Source organism: Coffea arabica, chromosome 5e (genome assembly GCF_036785885.1).
Source record: "Coffea arabica cultivar ET-39 chromosome 5e, Coffea Arabica ET-39 HiFi, whole genome shotgun sequence".
NCBI classification, from domain to species: Eukaryota; Viridiplantae; Streptophyta; class Magnoliopsida; order Gentianales; family Rubiaceae; genus Coffea; species Coffea arabica.
The window spans coordinates 14,586,041-14,605,715 of record NC_092318.1 but is presented as its reverse complement, the minus strand read 5'-3'; the positions used below and the strand labels follow the sequence as shown (position 1 = coordinate 14,605,715).

At 34.0% G+C, this 19,675-nt stretch overlaps 1 protein-coding gene and 1 long non-coding RNA gene across 2 annotated transcripts; both read right to left on the bottom strand.

Moving 5' to 3' along the window:
• Positions 1 to 149: 149 nt before the first annotated feature.
• LOC113743247 (probable E3 ubiquitin-protein ligase XERICO) lies at positions 150 to 2,929 on the bottom strand. The gene is made up of 3 exons (XM_027271210.2): positions 2,691 to 2,929; positions 1,751 to 1,817; positions 150 to 813 (listed from the first exon to the last, which is right to left on the bottom strand). The coding sequence occupies exon 3, from the start codon at positions 798 to 800 to the stop codon at positions 342 to 344; it is 459 nt and encodes a 152-aa protein (XP_027127011.1). The 5' UTR covers positions 801 to 813; positions 1,751 to 1,817; positions 2,691 to 2,929; the 3' UTR covers positions 150 to 341.
• Positions 2,930 to 16,931: 14,002 nt separating this feature from the next.
• LOC140006476 (uncharacterized) lies at positions 16,932 to 19,675 on the bottom strand. The gene is made up of 2 exons (XR_011814104.1): positions 19,432 to 19,675; positions 16,932 to 17,136 (listed from the first exon to the last, which is right to left on the bottom strand). It is a non-coding gene; the product is annotated as an uncharacterized lncRNA (long non-coding RNA).

The following is a 19,675-nucleotide window of genomic DNA, read 5'->3' as shown; positions in this document are numbered from 1 at the left end:
CTGATGCCTTGCTGCTGCTTTCACCCTAAAATTTTTGTTCAATATCTTGTCATCAGAAATTATTTTGGAATTATCCTTCCCAGCACAGGATAAATAAGTAGCAGAAATTATTATATTAAGAAAACAATTCTAGAAATCAGACCAGGGTGTTGCAACAAACTCAGATCAGAAGCTCAACCGCATAGAGCATAAGCTTTTGACAGAATATACAATACAAATCTTGGCCACAAGGACCCGTCACCATGAAGGACGCAAAACAGGGGTCACTACAAGCAGTAAATTGTTTGTACACTACTATGCTGTACAACTAAAGACAGAGTTTCAACAATTTTGTATTATGCTCACATAGGACAAGTGTTTTCAAGCCCTTCTTGAGGTAGCATATAATTCCGGCAAAGAGGACATGTAACATGCCAATATTTCAACCACTTTTCCAGGCATAGTCTATGAAATACGTGGCCGCAAGAAAGGTGGTTAATCTCTGCATCTGGCTCGAATTCTGTCAGGCAGACTGGGCACTCATGGCGGGGGCGACTGCAGCTATGGATTGAATCATAACGAATTGCTGGAGTTCTGCTTCGGAACTCCTCCATATAGGACTCAGAGGGGCTTCCACGACATTCTAATGATTCCAAGGTGTTGTCAACGGAATAATCTTCCCAAGCTGCAATGCGAATGCCAACAACCTGAAGGATTGAACGAAATATCTCCTTGACTATGGAGATTGATATGGCTGTGTTTACTAAAATTACACAAAACACTCCTCCATCGGCTGGAGCTGAGTAAGGCGAAAGACCCATGGCAAAATCAAATCTGTTAGATGCAAAGAAAATGTCAAAAACTAACCAGACTTTATAAAACAATGCAAGAAAACGGGTACAATGTTAAAGGAAAACTGATAGAGTAACAATCAGTTTGACACCTTTTACGCAAAACAAATCTAAAACTGCAAAAGTAGCCTGAAGTGATGAGATGATTGTAAACCAGCGTATATGAAACAGCTGCATCTTTCACATTAAAATGTAACCATGGGCCATGAATTGTTTCTGTGACCCAAGCTCCTAAGCCATTACAGAGACACTAAGTTCCCATACCTTCTATATTTCCTTTATGCCCAAGACTTCAAAAGTTGGAAAATTTATGCCTACTACATCAACGATACCTATCACATGAACTTAGAACAGTTTCAAAGCATCCCGGTCTGAACAAAACCAAAGTCTGTAGTATGTCCCTTGTGAAGCTTGTTGAAGCAATTTGAAAAGAGATTCTCACATAACTTCTATATTTCCTTTATGCGCAAGACTTCAAAAATTGAAAAAAAATATGCCTATTAAATCAACAATACCTATCATATGAAACTGAAAACAGTTTCAAAAGCATCCCTGTCTGAACAAAACCAAAGTCTGTAGTCCGTCCCTTATGAAGCTTGTTGAAGCAATTTGAACAGATACTTCAAAGGATACACCAGTTAATATATTCATCTGATCATCTCCAATATTTCACTCTTAAAAACATTGAAGGTGGTCCTTGACAAAATTCATGTGTACATTACTTACATGCCAGGGAACGAAAATGTCAGAAAATACTTATTTTGTTTTGCATGAACTCTGTCTTAAGCTCCATCAGTACTAACTATTAATCTAGTTTCCTATAAAGCATTCAAAAGAATCATGGTATTGCAAAGAGCAACTAAACATAGTTTTGCCCCATTCACAGGACAACCAAAACAGTTGCACTAACAGCAACATACCTTGTGATTCTTAGGCAAAATCTTGATCGGACTTAGAACCCCAGTAAAAGCGACAAATAAAACAGACCTGCAAAAGAGAAATAACACATGGTCAAAAGGATGACTCATTCAGCCATCAAAATGGTAATGTGTGAAACCTAAATTTGACATGCCAGGATGATAGATTGCAGCTTGCAATGAAGATGAATGGCCAATATTCAACAGCTAAAGGATGAGGTGGGACCTTTAAAGAATTAAATAGCCTGCTAAATGGTGAAACAGAACTTTTTCTAAGTCAAATAAGCTAACTAAAAATAGTGTATGCATTTGATCCAGATAGTATATATCTTATTCAAGACACACAAGTTTCTTGTTCTTTCCCTTTTAAGTTTTGTCTGGCAATTTTACGCCAAACAAAACCAAATCATTTCACGTTGCTTTAGCCCATTACAGAATATGCACATTCCCCTATGCCTAGACATCCAAATGAAAGAAACCAAATCCCCACCCTCATCTTCTCCCAGCTCCATAACTGAAGATAAACAAGAAACAGGGTAAAGGGAAAGGTCGTATGAAGAAAGCAGACATATTTCTTAAAAGAAAAACAATACCTAGAAAAAATGGAAAACAAAAGAAAAAAAAGATATTGGGTTTGAATGATTGATGACGGTATGGTTCACTTAAATTCACAGAGAAATTTAGCACTGAAGAAGAGTGATCCAAGAAAAGAAATCAGTGTCACAGAATCTTGGAAAAGGGCTCTATACATAAAATATCAAATTAACCAACAAGGGATATTTAGCAAGAAAGATAACAAATCCAAAATCACCAGAATCTTGGAAACTTAAGATCTATAACTAGCGGTAACAGATCATGCAAACCACCTTTCTATGCAAAACATATTTCCAAAAAGAGATTAAAAAGTAAGGCTTAATTAAGAGAGGAAAAAGAAAATACTTACAAGGTGCGCTGGAAAAGCTACAGAAAGTTAATAATTTGGAGATTATTGTTAAAGAAAGAAGCAGGGTGGCTCTGAAGGGGTTGGTGAGTAGAAGATATTGGAAGGATTGAGAAAGAGGAAGAGGGAGTTGACAGCACATAGGATCCCGAGACGAGGGTCTGAGGAGGGCTTAAGACAGTGGTTGTGTTGATAATAAAGGCTGGCTCACGCTGCCGAGCAATCATATTTTATGCCACCCTTCAAGATCAAGACTTCCTTATTTTTATACATATATAAAATTTATAAATGTATACACCCCTAAAACTCCATAGAAACACTTAATTATTTATTGGCCCACCACTACCATTATTATTATCACTTTTCTCATCCTCCAGCCTCCATCCATTCCTTGCTGGTAGCTTTCTATTTTCTTCCATTTAGTCCAATGATTAATTTTTTTAGGCATTAGAGGGGTGGAATTTGGAAAAATGGAAAGAGAAAAGGGAGATTTCAACTCAAGTTTAAGTTGGCTTGAATTGTGTCTTTTGTTAGACAAATTTTTAAATATTCATTCAATACATTTTTCAATTACTTCTTTTATTTCACGCATGTCACATTGTTACAGTGTATTTTTTTTTAAATTAATCTTTCTTACACTGACAGTGTATACACTGTCAGCGTTAGATGAATGATAACTATGCAAAATTTGAATTTCAATTTGAATTTGAAATTTAATTTTTACACACATGTCATGAATCAAAAGGTGATAGTGTATATAAGATTTACTTTCTTTTTTTTTTATAAAAACTCTAAAAATTTAATATCCAAACGGGCTAATTTCTTGAGGTATTAACTTTAGGGTCTCCTCGACCTATTTTTAAGTTTTGTATGTTAAAGCTATATTATAGCATTTATTGATTGACATAATATCATTAAAGATACCATACTAATTTCGAGCCTTTTTTTTTTTTTCCTTTTTTGTATCCGGATGAGCAAATTCGTCTCTCACTTTTTAAAAAAATTGTATTTCTTTGTATCCATATTTAGAATGATGTAAAATCATCCATTACATTTTAGAAACCTGCCAATTTTGTCCGAGAATCCAATTCTGACCTACTTTCTAGCTAAGGGTTGTATGGCCCAGCCACCAGCATATTCTAATCTAGGGCAAAATGGGAAGATAAAATTCTTTCTGTCTAAAAGGAAAAGAGAAAATGACCACTTTCATCCTCTACATTATGAAAAATAATTTTTCTTGTTTCTAAAATTAGAGCTGTTAAAGAAATGACCGGCTCATCGGCTCACAGCTCAACTAAAATTATATAAGTTTGACCTTGGCTCATTTGTTTAATTAAATTAGTCGAGTTCAAACATCAAGTTAGGCTCATTTTTCTAAATGAGCCTAGCTCAACTCATGAATAGTTTGTGTACACTCATCTAGGTTCATTTGTACATTTATTCAAGCTAGTATTACTAATTTTTCTCAGTAATGATGTAGATTTATTTTTTTCTTGATTGTTTAGGATTTAGTTTTATTTAAATATTAGAATATTCTTATATTTAGTAAACTTTTTTCTCATTCAATAGACAAATTAAATTGGTTATAAGTTTTTGGTTGCAAAGTTGTATAAGATATTCAAGCACATTTGAGATTTTTTTTTGTTTTTTTTTAGTTTAAGTCTAGCTCATTTATGGTATACGAGTCAAGTTTGAATTCTAACTCGAGATAATTTTAATGAGCCAAGTTCGAACACAATTTTCAACTCGTTACATAAACAAACTAAGTTGGACCGAGCTCGACACGATGACTTAATGAGCCGAGCTTGAAGACCAAATGCTTGGTTAAATTCAACTCATTTGTAGCTCCATCTAAAATTTAAAAGGAATTAAAACCATTCTTGATAGTATACCAATTTCGTTCCAAAACTAAAATTTGATCAATTTTTAGGGAAACAGTCAGCACGATCTAGCTACTTCTATATTATTTCACGGCTATTTAATTATTTAAATGATGAAGACAAAGGAAGACGACAAATTAACCTCGTTTCACCAATGACTAATACATGCTTGATTATTGAAGAATATAGTTATGCATGTACGCCGAAGATGTTAATTCGTGTATGGATTTGTTGCTATAGTAATATATACAAGCTAGATAAAATCCGTCTACGTTTCAACAATGTCTGCTAATGTTGTTTTGTTATTTTTTATGCGACTTTTATCTATTGTTTCATCAACAAATTCAAGGACAAATCATTCTAGTTTTGGGGACATGATTAAATTTGCTTCAAATAATCAACATGTATCAATCAATGAAACCACGAGATTTTTAGTTTGACTTCCGCTTTTATTTTCACCAATTGGTTGACTAATAGCAACTAAGATGACATTGACATGGTTAGAGCTTACGACTCTCAGGCGAAAGTTGATTTGGTTTTGGTTTTAGGACAAAATTATAAGTTGTGATGATTTTGCATCATTTTAAATGTAGTGGATGGGAGAAGGGTTGGATTAGGCCGTAAGGGGATGGATTGTAAGTAAGAATTCTTGAATTTAAGACCTTCCACTCATAAAAAAAAAAGTAAAATAAAAAAATATAGTGGATGAAAGAAAATATTTTTAAAATGCAGAGGGACAAAATTAGTCATTTTCTCTTTTAATTTTTGGAGGGAAAAAAATTTGTTTTCCAATAATGCCCCTAATTTAATGTGCATGTGGCTAGGATAGGTGACTCTATATTAGAAAGTTGATCGAAGTTGGGTAGAGATGGCAATGGGTAAGGTAAACTCTAATATCCGCGGATACTCAATCTAATAGTTAATCCAGATAATTCATTACAGTTTGATAAGAGAACTGTAAAAACCCGAAACCCAATAAATTGACATAAAACACACACACACATATATTGCACACGGGCATATGTTGTGCCTTAATTTTATCATCCAATAACGATTATTGATTGAACCTCAAATCCTTTTGCTTATCATCCCATAAATCCTCAACCTCTCAATTCTTATCATTTTAAAATTTACGTAATAGTTAATTAACGTAATGTGTTGATTTAACATGATGCATGTATTAATTTAGTTTGATAATAGTTAATTACCTTTTTTGAACTATTCAAATTACAGGTAGAAGGTATCCGATGAATAATCCGAACTCGAGATTGAAAGGATTTGGTAATGAAAGTTAAAATCCGTAGAGTTACCCAATAGGGTTTAGTAAAAGACATAGACATATGGATTAGGATTTAGTAAGAGAGATTTTTGAGAGTACCTAACTCGCTGCCATCCTTGAAATTGGGTTTTGAGTAGTTTCAAAACTATAAGAGATCTTTTTTTATCGTTTTAAATGTTAGTGACACAAATAAGTCTTTTCTAAGAAAGTGAGGGGCGAATTGGGTCATATTACTTTTTTACCCTTCCTCTTTTAATTATTTGTATACTTTTTCCATTTTTTAGTGGACTTTATTAGTCCAAATCAATGCGAGATACATACTTTAGGCTTTTATTTACACTTTCAATGTTACATATAATCCTACATGTTAAGTTAGATTTCTGTTTCCTCATATCCTACTGAATTTAAGAATAATATGTTGCCTTAGCAAATGGTTTAACATCAAATGTAGCACAGAAATTGCAACATATGACCCAAAACTTGTGCTAATTAACCGGCGGATCTAATAATAGGGGACAGGGACTGTGGGACTGTATCCCTTTAAAATAATTGAAATCTACATTTATATCCTAAATTTTATAAAATTTTCGATATTCCCTTAAAAACATTAAAGTTTTCCACTTAATTGTTAGTTTTTGCTCATCAAAAATTGTATAATGTATAAGGGTACTTATTTAAATGCACATTTTTACTAATTTTGCTCCTCCCTCTCCCTCAGAAACTTAACCTCTAAGTTCTACCATTACCCTAACTAGTCCAAAAGTCGAAGCTGCCACGACTAGCCAAATAGAGAAGGAAAAAGAAAGAAGAAAAAGCCATTGCTTTATGGGTAATACAAATTGTGAAGGGACACATGGAATTTTGGAAAGCTTCTTTTATTTTATTTTTTCAACAGAGGAGGGGAATGTAAAATTTAAAAAGCGAGGATACATAGAAGGCTTCATTTGCTTTATTCACCTACATCTAATAAATTAGAAAGATTTATAAGTTAGTTTTCTAAGCAATGTTATGGGTAAGTATTTTTTATGAATTCTTTGCCGTTTCCTCAAAAAAAAAATTTTTTTTTTTTGCCATCAGAAAACCCACCTACTACGATGTCATAATCTACTTATAGAGATGGTTAGTTTAAGAGAAGGTATTTAAGTAGTCATGATGGGTATCTAGTGTACGTGAAAGGGTTCGAATTCAAAATCTCTTACTTATACATTTTTCTCCAAACCATCCAAACTCATCCCCTCTCCTCCATAAAGTATATAAACTTGAGTAGTTAATGCTAAAATAGTAAAAGTAAATCGATCTACCAGGGGTATAGTTATTACAAATTAATACACAGTTGGCCTTAGAAATAATAAAAAAAGGAGAGAGTTTATACACAAGCAACACAACTAATTAAACGTACAAGAGGAGGAATGTCCTTTTTGCCTTTTTGCTTATGGAAATTAAAGAATTGCAATTGTCATCTTGAATTTTAAATTTAGCTCAATGTTATTGTGTTTTTTCTTTCATATTAAATGAAACTATCATAATATACCCTATTTTATACCCACATACGTACTTCTACCACCTTAATTTTCATTGCATTGCAAGCCAATTTAGGGTAGTGAGGCAATGTGGATGCCAATTTTGGTATTTTAATGCCAAGATTTGTTTCAAGGTTTTTTTCTATTAACCACATTGAAAAGGAAGATAGGCCAACTATTAAGTCTTTAAAATTACCATTTCCTCCCTGAATTGCAACACATTCACCGAACAAAAATTTTTTTTTTTGAAGGAATAAAAAAAAACAGTCTCACTTCTTATTTAGTGCCCTCAGGCTACTAAATAGATAAACACTTGTTTCAAAGTTACAACTCCATAGTCCGGGCCGTGTTAATAAATTGGACCTGTGAAAATAAGGCGACATTTAACAACCTTTTATATTTAGTGGCCAAATTAATATTCAAACATTTGAAGATCCATTCGATGTAATTCTACTACTTCGATGTCCAAATTTACAAAACCGAAAGGCATCGTCAGAGACTTAAATTAATTAAATCTTTATATTTCAGAGGCCCGTACTCATGCTTAGTAACGTCAACTTATAGTAACTGCAAAAGTAGGGTATATATTACTATAACCTTGAAGGCCCCAAACCCTCATAAAGTGTAATAACACTACAAAAAAATTGTATGCAAATTTGGTAAATAAATCAGTTAGGTACTTTATTTTTCTTATTTAATCGGGGAATTGATACTTAAGCTACAATATTCATAAAAAATTGATATTTAAGCTTCAACCCTGAATGATTCATGTTATTCAACAAATAACCTTATGAATTTCATAAAAGAAATGTAAGATAATAGATTAGCACTAATAGATTACACTATTTTTTTAAGTAAATCTTTATGCATTATATCATATTTATAAAATGAATTGTTTATTGACCCCATCAATTAGTCAAATAAAAAGGGGATCATTCCTTTGAGAATAACCAATTAAAGAATTTCGAATTATAACAAGATTTGACTCCTACAATTACTTATTTGTTGATAAAATAACACACAAGAAGGGCTAATTTGCGGATGAGAAATTGATACACCGACTCACTTTCATCCTTTCCCGCAACTAGAGCTATATGCATTACATGAACAAAAAGCAAACGCTTGGATCATTCAATACAATAGTAAGATCTTCTTTGTTTAGGGCGATAATACCAAAATCTCAAGTTGGCTCAATCGTCTTTCTTACAGTGTACACAGTAGAGGGTTTAGAAGCTTGTCATACATATAAAGTTCGGTGTTTAAATTCAAATTGAAATGATATAGTATGTATCTAGACCTGTTAGTGTATACGTTGACAGTGTACAAAAAGTAAATCCTTTTTTTTTCTTTTTGGGTGAGTAAAATTACACTACTTTATGTTCGATTTTAAGTTCCTATACTAATCATATGTGCAATACCTTGGAGCACAATCAATACGTCTAATTGGGACATATATCCAATAAAGAAACTTCATCGACTAAATTCAATAAGTACTAGAAGATTAATGCCCGTTTGGAATTGTAGTGCATTTATAAAAAAAATACTTTTAAGTACTAAAATTTTAGAGTGTTTGATAACTAATTTTTCAGAACTTAAGGAGTTCATTTTTGATAACTTAAAAGCACCTTTGTTAAAAGTATTTGTGTTAGAGGTGTTTATTTTTAAATTCATCACAATCCAAACGGGGACCTAAGGACTAAATTAAAGAAGGCTTGGTTATAGTCCTTGCCTATATTTAGGGGTCAGATTTATTTGCAATCATGGCCCTCTTATGGTCAAAATTTGGGTAGACCTGATCTTCATAAATCCAATGATTCAGATTGTGTCACACTATTTGGTAAGATGATATGACATAATTTGGGCCATTGAATCTTTAAAAACCGGTCTACCCAAGTGTGAGCCGCCTCTTATACTCATTTTAACAGTCGAACACTTGTAATTAGTTCATTGTTCATGTGATGAAATACCGTCAATGCCTTCGACTATTTCTTGTCTTGACAATATTGCCATTTTGACACTGAAAGCGAAGATATGGTTCCATTCTTACCCCTGCACTGGAGAAATGAATCCATATGATAATTAGACGGAGAAAGATAGTTGAAAGAAAAGTAAAGCCTTTGAGCATAAATCGAGCAAAAACAAATTGTCAAAATTCTCAACAATTATTAACACATAAAAGAACATCTTGGTGGCTTGAGCTATTAAGATATAAAGTAATAAAGAATAATTAGTGCTGAAAAGAAGACTATTTTTGTCGATTACTATGATTTAGAAGGATTTTCGTCTAGTGATTAAGGTTGAAATCTAAAAAAATTAGAACTTTAAAGTTCAATCTTCCCATTTTCCCTCCCACTTCTTATATCCAACTCCCTGCTTAAAAAGAAAAAGGAACTGGAAGATACAGCTTATATTTTGACTGAATAACGATAGGGGAAGGTCAATGCAAGGCCACATATTGACAACTGATTGCAGCAAAATACTAAATGGGGGCCAAATATTTTTGAATTTGGAGGCGCAGACATGGGTTGTCCAAGCAATTGCTAATTGTAGAAGGACTAATTGCTCTAATAAGATGTATCCAATTTATTGGACACATTTTAACATTTATCTACGCAGTAATAGAAGCAATGTGCACATTCACCAAGATGCAAGTCACCACGAATAAAAATAAGGTGCGTTTGATAAGATGGTATTAGAATCACGAAGTGAAATGATTTTCATACTAATTGTTTGAGCTATAGGTATTGGATTCAAAATTTTTGAATCAAGCCATTTGGATGGTGAATTTTTTAGGTGTTTGTAATAAATTTTATTATAATTTACATTAGAATTTACAAAACAAAAAACTTTTTGAGTTTTTTCTTTCCTCTCATCTTCCTCTCCGCCACCCTACCACTACTCTTCCTCTGCCTTCCCTGCTGCCCACCGATCGCCAATGGAGTCATCTTTTTCTTTTTTTGGTTTGTTCTCTCTCTCCCTCCTTCCCTCCCTCCCTCCTCCACCCATCCTCACCTTCTCCCCTCTCCCCCTTTCTTCCTCTTCTTTCCTTTTTCCTGCCACCTCCACTCCCTTCTCTCCCACTCCCTGCTACCCTTTCCCAGCCCTCACGGCATAACTAGAGGCTGCAAAGGGAGGGAGAGGGAGAGAGGGGGAGGGAGAGGCGGGGAAAAGAAGTGGTGGGAGAGAGGAGAGGAGAGGGTGAGAGGGGAGGAGGAGAGGGAGGGAGGAGGAAGGGGAAAGAGGGAGGAATAGGAGGAGAAAGAGGATAGGGAGAGGAGAAGGAAGAAAAAAAAAAGGAGGCTGTCGGTGTCGGCAAAGTGCCAGCCAACAGTGGTGGATTGAGGTGGGGGATGAGGAAGATAAGAATAAAAAGAAAGTAGAAATTTTGTGTGTTTTTTGATATTTTGGGTGTGTATATTAAAAACTTTGGGGTATTTTTAAAAAATTACTACAGACAAAATTGTAAACGAAAAACTTGTCTATTAAAAACGGGGCAAAAGATTTAGTTACAAACAGGCCGAAAATTGCACTGTCTTTATAGGTTCGAATGCAGTTTAGTTGTTAATCAACATTGTTCAACGGCATATTCCATCTTCACCATAAATTTCTTACACCAATTATCATTCTTTTGCCTAATTTGCTATTTTGATACTTTTAATCAACAATCACGTGCCTATATCTCTCAATTACGATTTTTTTCCTGAAAACATATAAGTTCTTCAAAAGCTCCATTAGGCCTGAAACGTTTAATTTTATATGTCCTTTTATTCGTTTCAAAACCATGATAAAGACTAAGGGATGTGTTCCATCATGACTGTTGGTATAAGCTAACTAGTTTTACGTCATATTTATATGATTATACCAATCTAGGTTTCCTCATAATTACATAACTTGACAAATTGACATGCAAGTACAAATACGTATTGAATAACTATAATTATGAGCAAGAGGAACACCATTCAACATATTCTGATTCAAAACCTAAGCCTCCTTTTGGCACCCCTATTTTTTCACGTGTTTTTAATGGACAAAGTTTTTTTAATTTTAATTACAATAATTTTTTAAAAATTACATTTCAAAATACCTAAAAACATGCACTCATTTCCCTCGTTTATCATAACCCTCCTTAACTATTTCATTTTCGCCACCACCGCTGCTGCCCCCACCTGATCCTGTTGGTAATAGTTTGTAATGAGTATGTTGAAATCCATTGTCCCACATTGAAAGAGGATAAAGTGCATGTTGCCTATATATGAGTCATTGTCCTATTCCTTTACAAACTTGTTCCAAGATAATAGTTTGGAGGGAAAGTTTGGTGGGAAACTTATTTCAAGATATATAAAATCTTGACAAGGGTGTCAATCAGAGGTAGTTAATGGCGGTTGGCGGTTACATTTTGCAGACATATCTGTTAATTGGCTAACTACCCAAACGCCTATTCAATAAAGATTGCATCCTCTGATAGTGCCTTCAATCCTTTTAAATAGTAGGATTTCGACAGAATTAAATCACTTTTATTTTTCATTTGATAGTTCTTAGACTTTGTTGTATCCTAGAGGTAATTTGTCTAATAGAGGCAAATAACACCTTAAGGAAAGTGCTCTCACGCCTCAAAGTCTCAGTATTTGTCTAGTATAGTTTACTTCCTTACTACTGTTTTCTAACAGATCCCACCATTGTTGTCGCCACCTCCGTTGCCTACCGCTATTTTCGCTGCCACTACCACCTTCCTTTCTCTCTCCCTCCTCCTCCTCTCCTGCCACTCCTCTTCTCCACCAATACCTGCCACTTTTCCTTACAGCCACCTCTTCTCTTTTTCCCTTCCCTTCTTCTTCTCTCCCCCTCCTCCTCCTTTCTTCTTCTCTCCTTCCCCACCTACCAGTCTCCATTCCCTTCCCCTTGTCTCCCTCTCCCTCCCACCTCGGATCTGAGCTTGCAACCAAAGCCTCCTCCTCCTCCTTCCCTCTTTCTTTTCCCCCACCAACCTCCCATTGCATATAGAGAGACTTCCTCCATATTTTATTGTTACTGCACTTGTTGCGAACAGTATTTTAGATTAATGAAAATTCTCTTTTTCTATCAAAAAATTTCTATGAGCCCATGCGGGCACCCTCGGAAAAAGCAAGGTTGGGGCGAGGGAATGTTTAAGCAATAGGGTGGGGGGCGAGGGACCCTGCCTTAGTCCTGCTGATTGAATTTTACAAATATTTCCCATATACACAAAATTTTTATAAAAAATTTTACAATAAGTTATAGTAAAATTTTAGATAAACTCATAAAAAACAAAACACATCATCCAAACATATCCTAAATATTATGAAGCCAAAAAAAAAAGAGTAAATTTTATATACACTGTCAGTGTGTACATTATCACGATTAGATGGATGATACATGAGTAAATTTTGGTTTTCAAATTCAAATTTGACACATGTGACATATATCTAATAATAATAGTGCATACAAGATTAATCAAAAAAGAATATATCCACCGACTTTTTTCCTTTCCCAACTCCCTACACTCTTGCCCCGGAACCCAAAAAAAAAATAAATAAAGGTCCCCTTGCATTTGCTTCTGCAAATGGGCCTAAGTTCATACAACCAAGACTATAGCAAAGAAAGGTTTCTTGTCTGGATAAAGACTTGATGATATCAGCTTTGCTCAAATTGTGTGTATTAAAACTCCAGGAAGGTTGATCTTTTCCACCATGCCTGGAATCTTGTCATTGTTTTGTTTGTTTCTTTGGCTTGATTGTCTTCTTGCACCAGGTTGTGTCATTTTCATGATTTGACGCCAATTTTCAGCAATACCAACGATATTGCCACCTCATGCACATAATTATAAACACCCGTCACCCCATAACTCTTTGTGCCAATGATACTAAAATCCAAGCTGCATTTGGACACCAATTTGAACCTCATTCATGTAGTTTTCCACCTCGTATGTGTATATCATGCATAGTTTACTACGTGTCAAAGTTTGCCATGAATCCCTCACCAATTTGTCAGCATTGAACGGGCCCTCCTTTCACAAGCACCATTGCCAAGTGGCAAAAACTTGCCATATTCCCTGGAAATGTGATGGTGAGGACTCTATAAATGAGACAAAACATATATGTTTGCATTTAATTGGTACGTCCCCATCAATTTGGAAGCTTTGATGAGTATGCACATTCATTCTCTTTCAACTTGGGCGCAAATAATGGAGGAGATCGGATAATGCTCTGCCTATCGTAAGTGCAGATTTCCCCGTTATACCCAAAAGCGTGGCACTTTCTTTTCCATAACGTAATATAATTTGTGCGGTCTTTAAACTATTAATAATAAGAGTTTTAATTAAGTTTTGACTCTTATTTACGCAGGCAACAACTGATAAGTTAAGTCCTTAACTTACCAATAGATAACACACAAGTGCAAGTCAATCACCCAAAGACGAACAATTTATGATTCTTCTCCTCCCTCTTCCACGCCTTCTTCTCCCCCTTTCCCAAATTAAATGGTCTTGTCATCAAAAGTCCCATAGCTATTGTTCTCAAAGAATTTCTGTTGAGATGTTTTTATGGGTTTTTCTATAGATTTGAACTCACATTAATGTACTAGAGAGAAACGAATTTGAGAAGTGTGGAAAAGAAACATAAGCATTTGAGAAGAAGCTTTACAGTTGTACACGCAGTCCACTGTATTTTTCTTTTGAATCTTCCATCTTTTAATAAAGATAGAGTAGAATTGAAGATTATACAGATCACAGAATGCCTTTGGTAAATTCAAAGAAGTTGGTAGAAGCAATCTTACAACATAATGGGAAGCTACTTAGTTTCGTTTTTCTTTTTCTTATTTGGGTTATTCTTCATTAGTCAAATCCCATGAGGTTGGATTAGAGGATTTGAGAGAGGAGAGGGAGGAGAAGATTTTGCTGGAAAGAAAAGAAGGGAACCACGGTTTTTGGGCTAATTTTGTTTGAGGTTAAAAATAGTTGAACATGAGTTTTATATGCTAGTTTAAGAGCAATACACTTTTGGGTGAAACAAAATACTCATAGCTGTTCGACCATTGTCCTTCATCAAATGCTATTGTGCCCTCGACCTTAAGTATGGTACTGAGGCCTGTTTGGTAATTTTATTCAGTATTTAAATTTAGTGTTTTCAAATTTTAATTTTTTTTAAAAATTTAATATGTTCAGATGTGTTTAATAATATAAAATAAAATATTTTAATTAATTAAATGGCTCTTAATTACCTTGATAAGATGTACTCAAAAAAATAAGTGATAAACCATTCACTTATCACTTAATGTAAAATATGTTCAAACGATAAAATTTTAATATTTAACAATTCAGTAATTTAACATATTTAAATTTCAATTTTATTAAATGCACATTGATTGCTGCATTGGGCTCTTTCATTAACTGATCGAAATATAGCTAGTCTGCCATATTTTTTTCTTGGGATAATTGTAGAAATCTCCCCTGACTTTTATAGTAATAGCATTGACCTCCCCTATCAATTTTGAAATAGCACTGACCTCCCCTATCAAAAGTTGGAGGCAATTTAATAGGCAAAAGTAGGTCAATTTACTAAAGTACCCCTGACATGATTTAATTTTACCAAATGAATGTGATGAGTACTTTCATCAAACCCAACAAAACATTTGTTAATAAAAATTACACTAAATTAACTATTTCTGCATAGTTTAACTAATTAACTAATTAACTAATTAACTAAATAACTAAATAACTAATAATCTAATTAATTAATAACTAATTATCTAATTAACTATTAACTAATTAATTAATTATCTAATTGTTAATAGTTATTAACTAATCAAACTATTTCTACATAGTTAAACTAATTAAATATTAACTAATTATCTAATTAACTATTAACTAACTATCTAATTAACTAATTAACTAATTTCTATTTATCTAATTAACTAATTATCTAATTATCTAATTAACTAATTAACTAATTAACTAATTATCTAATTAACTAATTAACTAAAGCTGTTGTCTGTCCGAAACTAACAAACTATTTGCATGTTAAACTAATTAACTAATTAACTGCTTAACTGATTAACTACCTAATTATCTAATTAATTAATTAACTAATTAACTAATTTTTGTTTATCTAATTATCTAATTATCTAATTAACTAAAGCTGTTGTCTATCCGAAACTAACAAACTATTTGCATGTTAAACTAATTAACTAATTAACTGCTTAACTAATTAACTAACTAATTATCTAATTAACTAATTAACTAAAGCTGTTCTCTATCGGAAACTAACAAACTATTTGCATGTTAAACTAATTAACTAATTAACTAACTAACTAATTGAAAAACTATTTGCATGTTAAACTATATGCAGTACGCATTATCTATTTAAAGTATCGATTCTTTATGGGTATTTTACTTTCAAACATTTAATTTATGATAAAACATCAATGTTTGTAAGTAAAATTCAAAAAGTGTTATAGTAATATCAATATTCTTACTTTCAAACATTTAATTTATGGCCCTATGCCCCTCCCTTTTTGTAAGAATATTACTGTAACACTTTTTGAATTTTACTTACAAACATTGATGTTTTTATCATAAATTAAATCTTTGAAAGTAAAATACCCATAAAGAGCCGATACTTTAAATAGGTAATGCGTACTACATATAGTTTAACATGCAAATAGTTTGTTAATTAGTTAGTTAGTTAATTAGTTAAGTAGTTAATTAGTTAATTAGTTTAACATGCAAATAGTTTTTTAGTTTCGGACAGACAACAGCTTTAGTTAATTAGTTAATTAGTTAATTAGATAATTAGTTAATTAATTAATTAGATAATTAGATAATTAGTTAATAGTTAATTAGTTTAACTATTAACTAATTAGATAATTAGTTAAGCAATTGTCAAGCAAATAATAATTGTTAAGCAAGTAAGGGCAAAATTGGAAGAAAATTCTTATCTCACTTCTACAAAAGCTATCAAGGAGGTCTCTGCAACAAATTGTTACTTTTCAGGGGAGGTTAATGCAATTTCTAAACCTAGAGGGGAGGTCAGTGCAAATGTTAGAAATCTCAGGGGAGGTTTCTGCAATTATCCCTTTTTTCTTTTGACAAAAAAATAAGATAAGAAGATGGCTCTATGTGCTCCGATTTATTATTTTGAATTCTAATCCAAGAGCACTACCAAAGTCTTTCAAGGGTAGGGTTGTCCTGACGTAGGCCTGCCTATGGCCTAGATCAACCTAAGTCAAATGAAGTCTCTACCGTTCCGCTTACAAAATGAAATATGAAACTTCATACACCTTAAAGTTCATAGGACGAAAAGAGATTTTTTGAGGTCCTTATACTCGTGAGCTCATCCTACCACATAAAAAAGTTTTCGCCACGTAGACACAACTTTAGGATCAAAGAAAGACTTGTCCTTTTGTGGCATAGCCAGCATAGGTTATGTGAAGACCCCACTTCTCCTTAGGGCGAACCCTAGGATTTCGGCAGGCAGCCTGCCTACCTCTCGCCGGGGCTCAATACGAGTCAAATTTAAACTTAAAGGTAATCAACCATTAATAAAAGTCAATATACAGGAAAGTCGCTTCCTTATATAGTCATTCAAGTTTTACTTCACAAAGTTTTCAAAAGGTACATCAAATTTCCCAAAATACAACCACCATAAGCCGACTAATCAATTACATCCATAATTGTACCAAAATAAAGTCATTTACATCCAATTTCTAATCAAAGGGTAATCAAGTCAGCTTCTCCAAAATCTTTCCACTTCAAGTCCCTGTTAAGGAAAACAAACTACGGAGGTGAGCTAACGCTCAGTGAGGCCAAGAAAAGCATGCAAACAAATAAATTCAAGTAACAATAACACTTATATGAGGAGTATAACTAGAAAGTTCATGTGATTCACAAATAACAGTAAAGCACAATCAATAAGGATACGGGAGCTCTCAAGAGCTAAATTCTCATTGCTTTGCCAAGGCTTGAGCTAATACCTCCACGTGGTGACACTCCGTCAACCGGGTAGGTAGCAAGTCCATAGAAACCCAAATTACTTCCCCCATCCACCATTTCACCCTCTCAGATCCGGAACCAAACACGCACGAAAGGGCAATACTACTCAAGTATGCCAACTAAGATCTCAAAAGATCAAGTTTTATAATTTTCCATGGTTCCCCAAGCTCCTCGACCAAGCCCATGCCGACTCGAGTTACAAAGTTAACCAATGGAATTTGGGCGTCCCCACATGTACAAGTACGATTTGCCAAGTTCACGCAATTCAATTATCTAGTCAGGTAGAAGAGAATAAGTGCGATAAAGTATACACTCGTCTCGACAAGTCCAAATCACTTAATTAACAAGAAACAATTCAAATGTTTAGCAACAAATCATGCACTTGACACTCACCAATTCAAAAGTAAGTGAGCAAATAAAGTCCTTCAATGGTCCGTACCGGGATCCCCTTCGAAACCCCCTTGAGCACCTAAAGAAATAGTGACCAACTATCACTCACATATACTCTAGACCACTTAACATTCAAGGAAGGAAATACACTTGCTTAAAATTTAAGACAACGCCTTAATAGTGTTTTAATTCATCGAAAATCGAGATTCAAAAATGAGGATTTAAAGTCACAAGGGAAACTTGTATCATCCACGAAATCAAGTTTAAAACGGACTATCAATCTCAAAAGGAAGTTGGGAGTTCTTAAAAGTTCATTTCTTAAGAAATCAGAAATTTTCAGCTTTATGCGACACACTTGGAAAATCATATCTTGAGTTTGGTAAGTCCAAAAATAGAAAAATTTATACCGTTGGAAACTAGATTCAAAGTAATAAAACTTTTCAGAAGACACTTTTCCCATATTCTGACCAGAAATCATTCAAATTCCAGCCTAAAGTTGCTATTTCATGAAGACAGAGCAGAACCAGTTCTTGTTTTTCAGCAAAGTTTGAAAATTTGGAAAAATTTACAGGTATTGAATTAGCCTCTAAAATTTATAACACAGCAAGAGTTTCAAGTTAAGTTTCAAACACAATAAGCGGAACTAAATTTTGATTTTTGACCAGCAAGATACAACAGTTTGAAGTTAGCTGGATTTCTCAACCTGTTCAACAATTTTCCAGTTTCCAGCTTTGACACAGTTTTGAAATCAGACCATATCTAACTCCACACAAGTCCAAATTGAGAATGGCTTATGGTGTTAGAAACTAGATTCAAAATTCTATAATTCATCAGAAGACATCGTTTTCAAACTCTTTTCACAAGTGAAACGAAATTGAGCCACAAGATACAATTTTCCAGTTTTGAAGAGCAATCTTTGGGGCATCGAAATGGTATTAAAATTACGCCAAATTTGGTACACTTAAACATTCATATATGGACTACCTCCCTACCAAACTTTAGGCAAAAACTCGCATGGGAAGGCAGTTAACAAAATGACCAAAGTTTGTGAAATTCTTCGAAGTCAATCTGCCAACCCTATCATTCTTTCTTTTCCAAAAGTTTTGTCCAACGAAATCAGCCCCAATTTGCTCCATTTTTGAAACCAAGATTCCAGAAACATTTATTGAGTAATTGATGGTTTAATAGCACCAAAATATTTGGAACAAAACACCCCAAAACAGATTTGACCATTGGGTTAGCAGGGAAAGGAAAATTTCCAGATTTTTGGCCAATTTTTTCATGCATTTTTGAAGCACCAAATGAAAGAGTTTTTGGCTAGAAATTTGCCCACTTAAAGCTCAACATATCAGCTCTCAAATGGGCCAAGAAAGTCACGAAAATATGGCATCAAAACAGAGTAACAAAAACTAAAAATTTCGGCCAGCACTTCTCCCTCTCTTCTCAGTTTCTCTCTTTCATTTTCCTCTTCTAGTTCCTACCATTAAAACTCATCACAAATACACTAACACGCACACAAACATCATAGCAGCCCTCATTTAACCAAGATAGGAGTTTATAGAGCCCACTTCAACCAACCAAATCCAACCAACAACAACAAGAAAGGAGCTACAAGCTTCAAAGCCAAGAAATGAAACAAGAAAGCAAGAGTTTTGGTGGGAGATGTTTATACCTTCCAAACACAAGAGGAAACCCTAGATTTTTGGTGTGAGAAACTCCCCAAAACAGCCCCAAATAGCCGGCCCTCTCTTCTCTTCAAGATGTCCTCAAGTTCCAAGTTAAGCTAGTAAGGAGTTGCAAGTTCTCTTGGTGATTTTGGATGGAAAAATAAGAAGAACTTGGGGAGCAAGGATGAAGAAGAAATGACCAAGGGAGGTTTGGCCAAGAGGGAAGAGTTTTGGTTGGTAGGTGGTGAT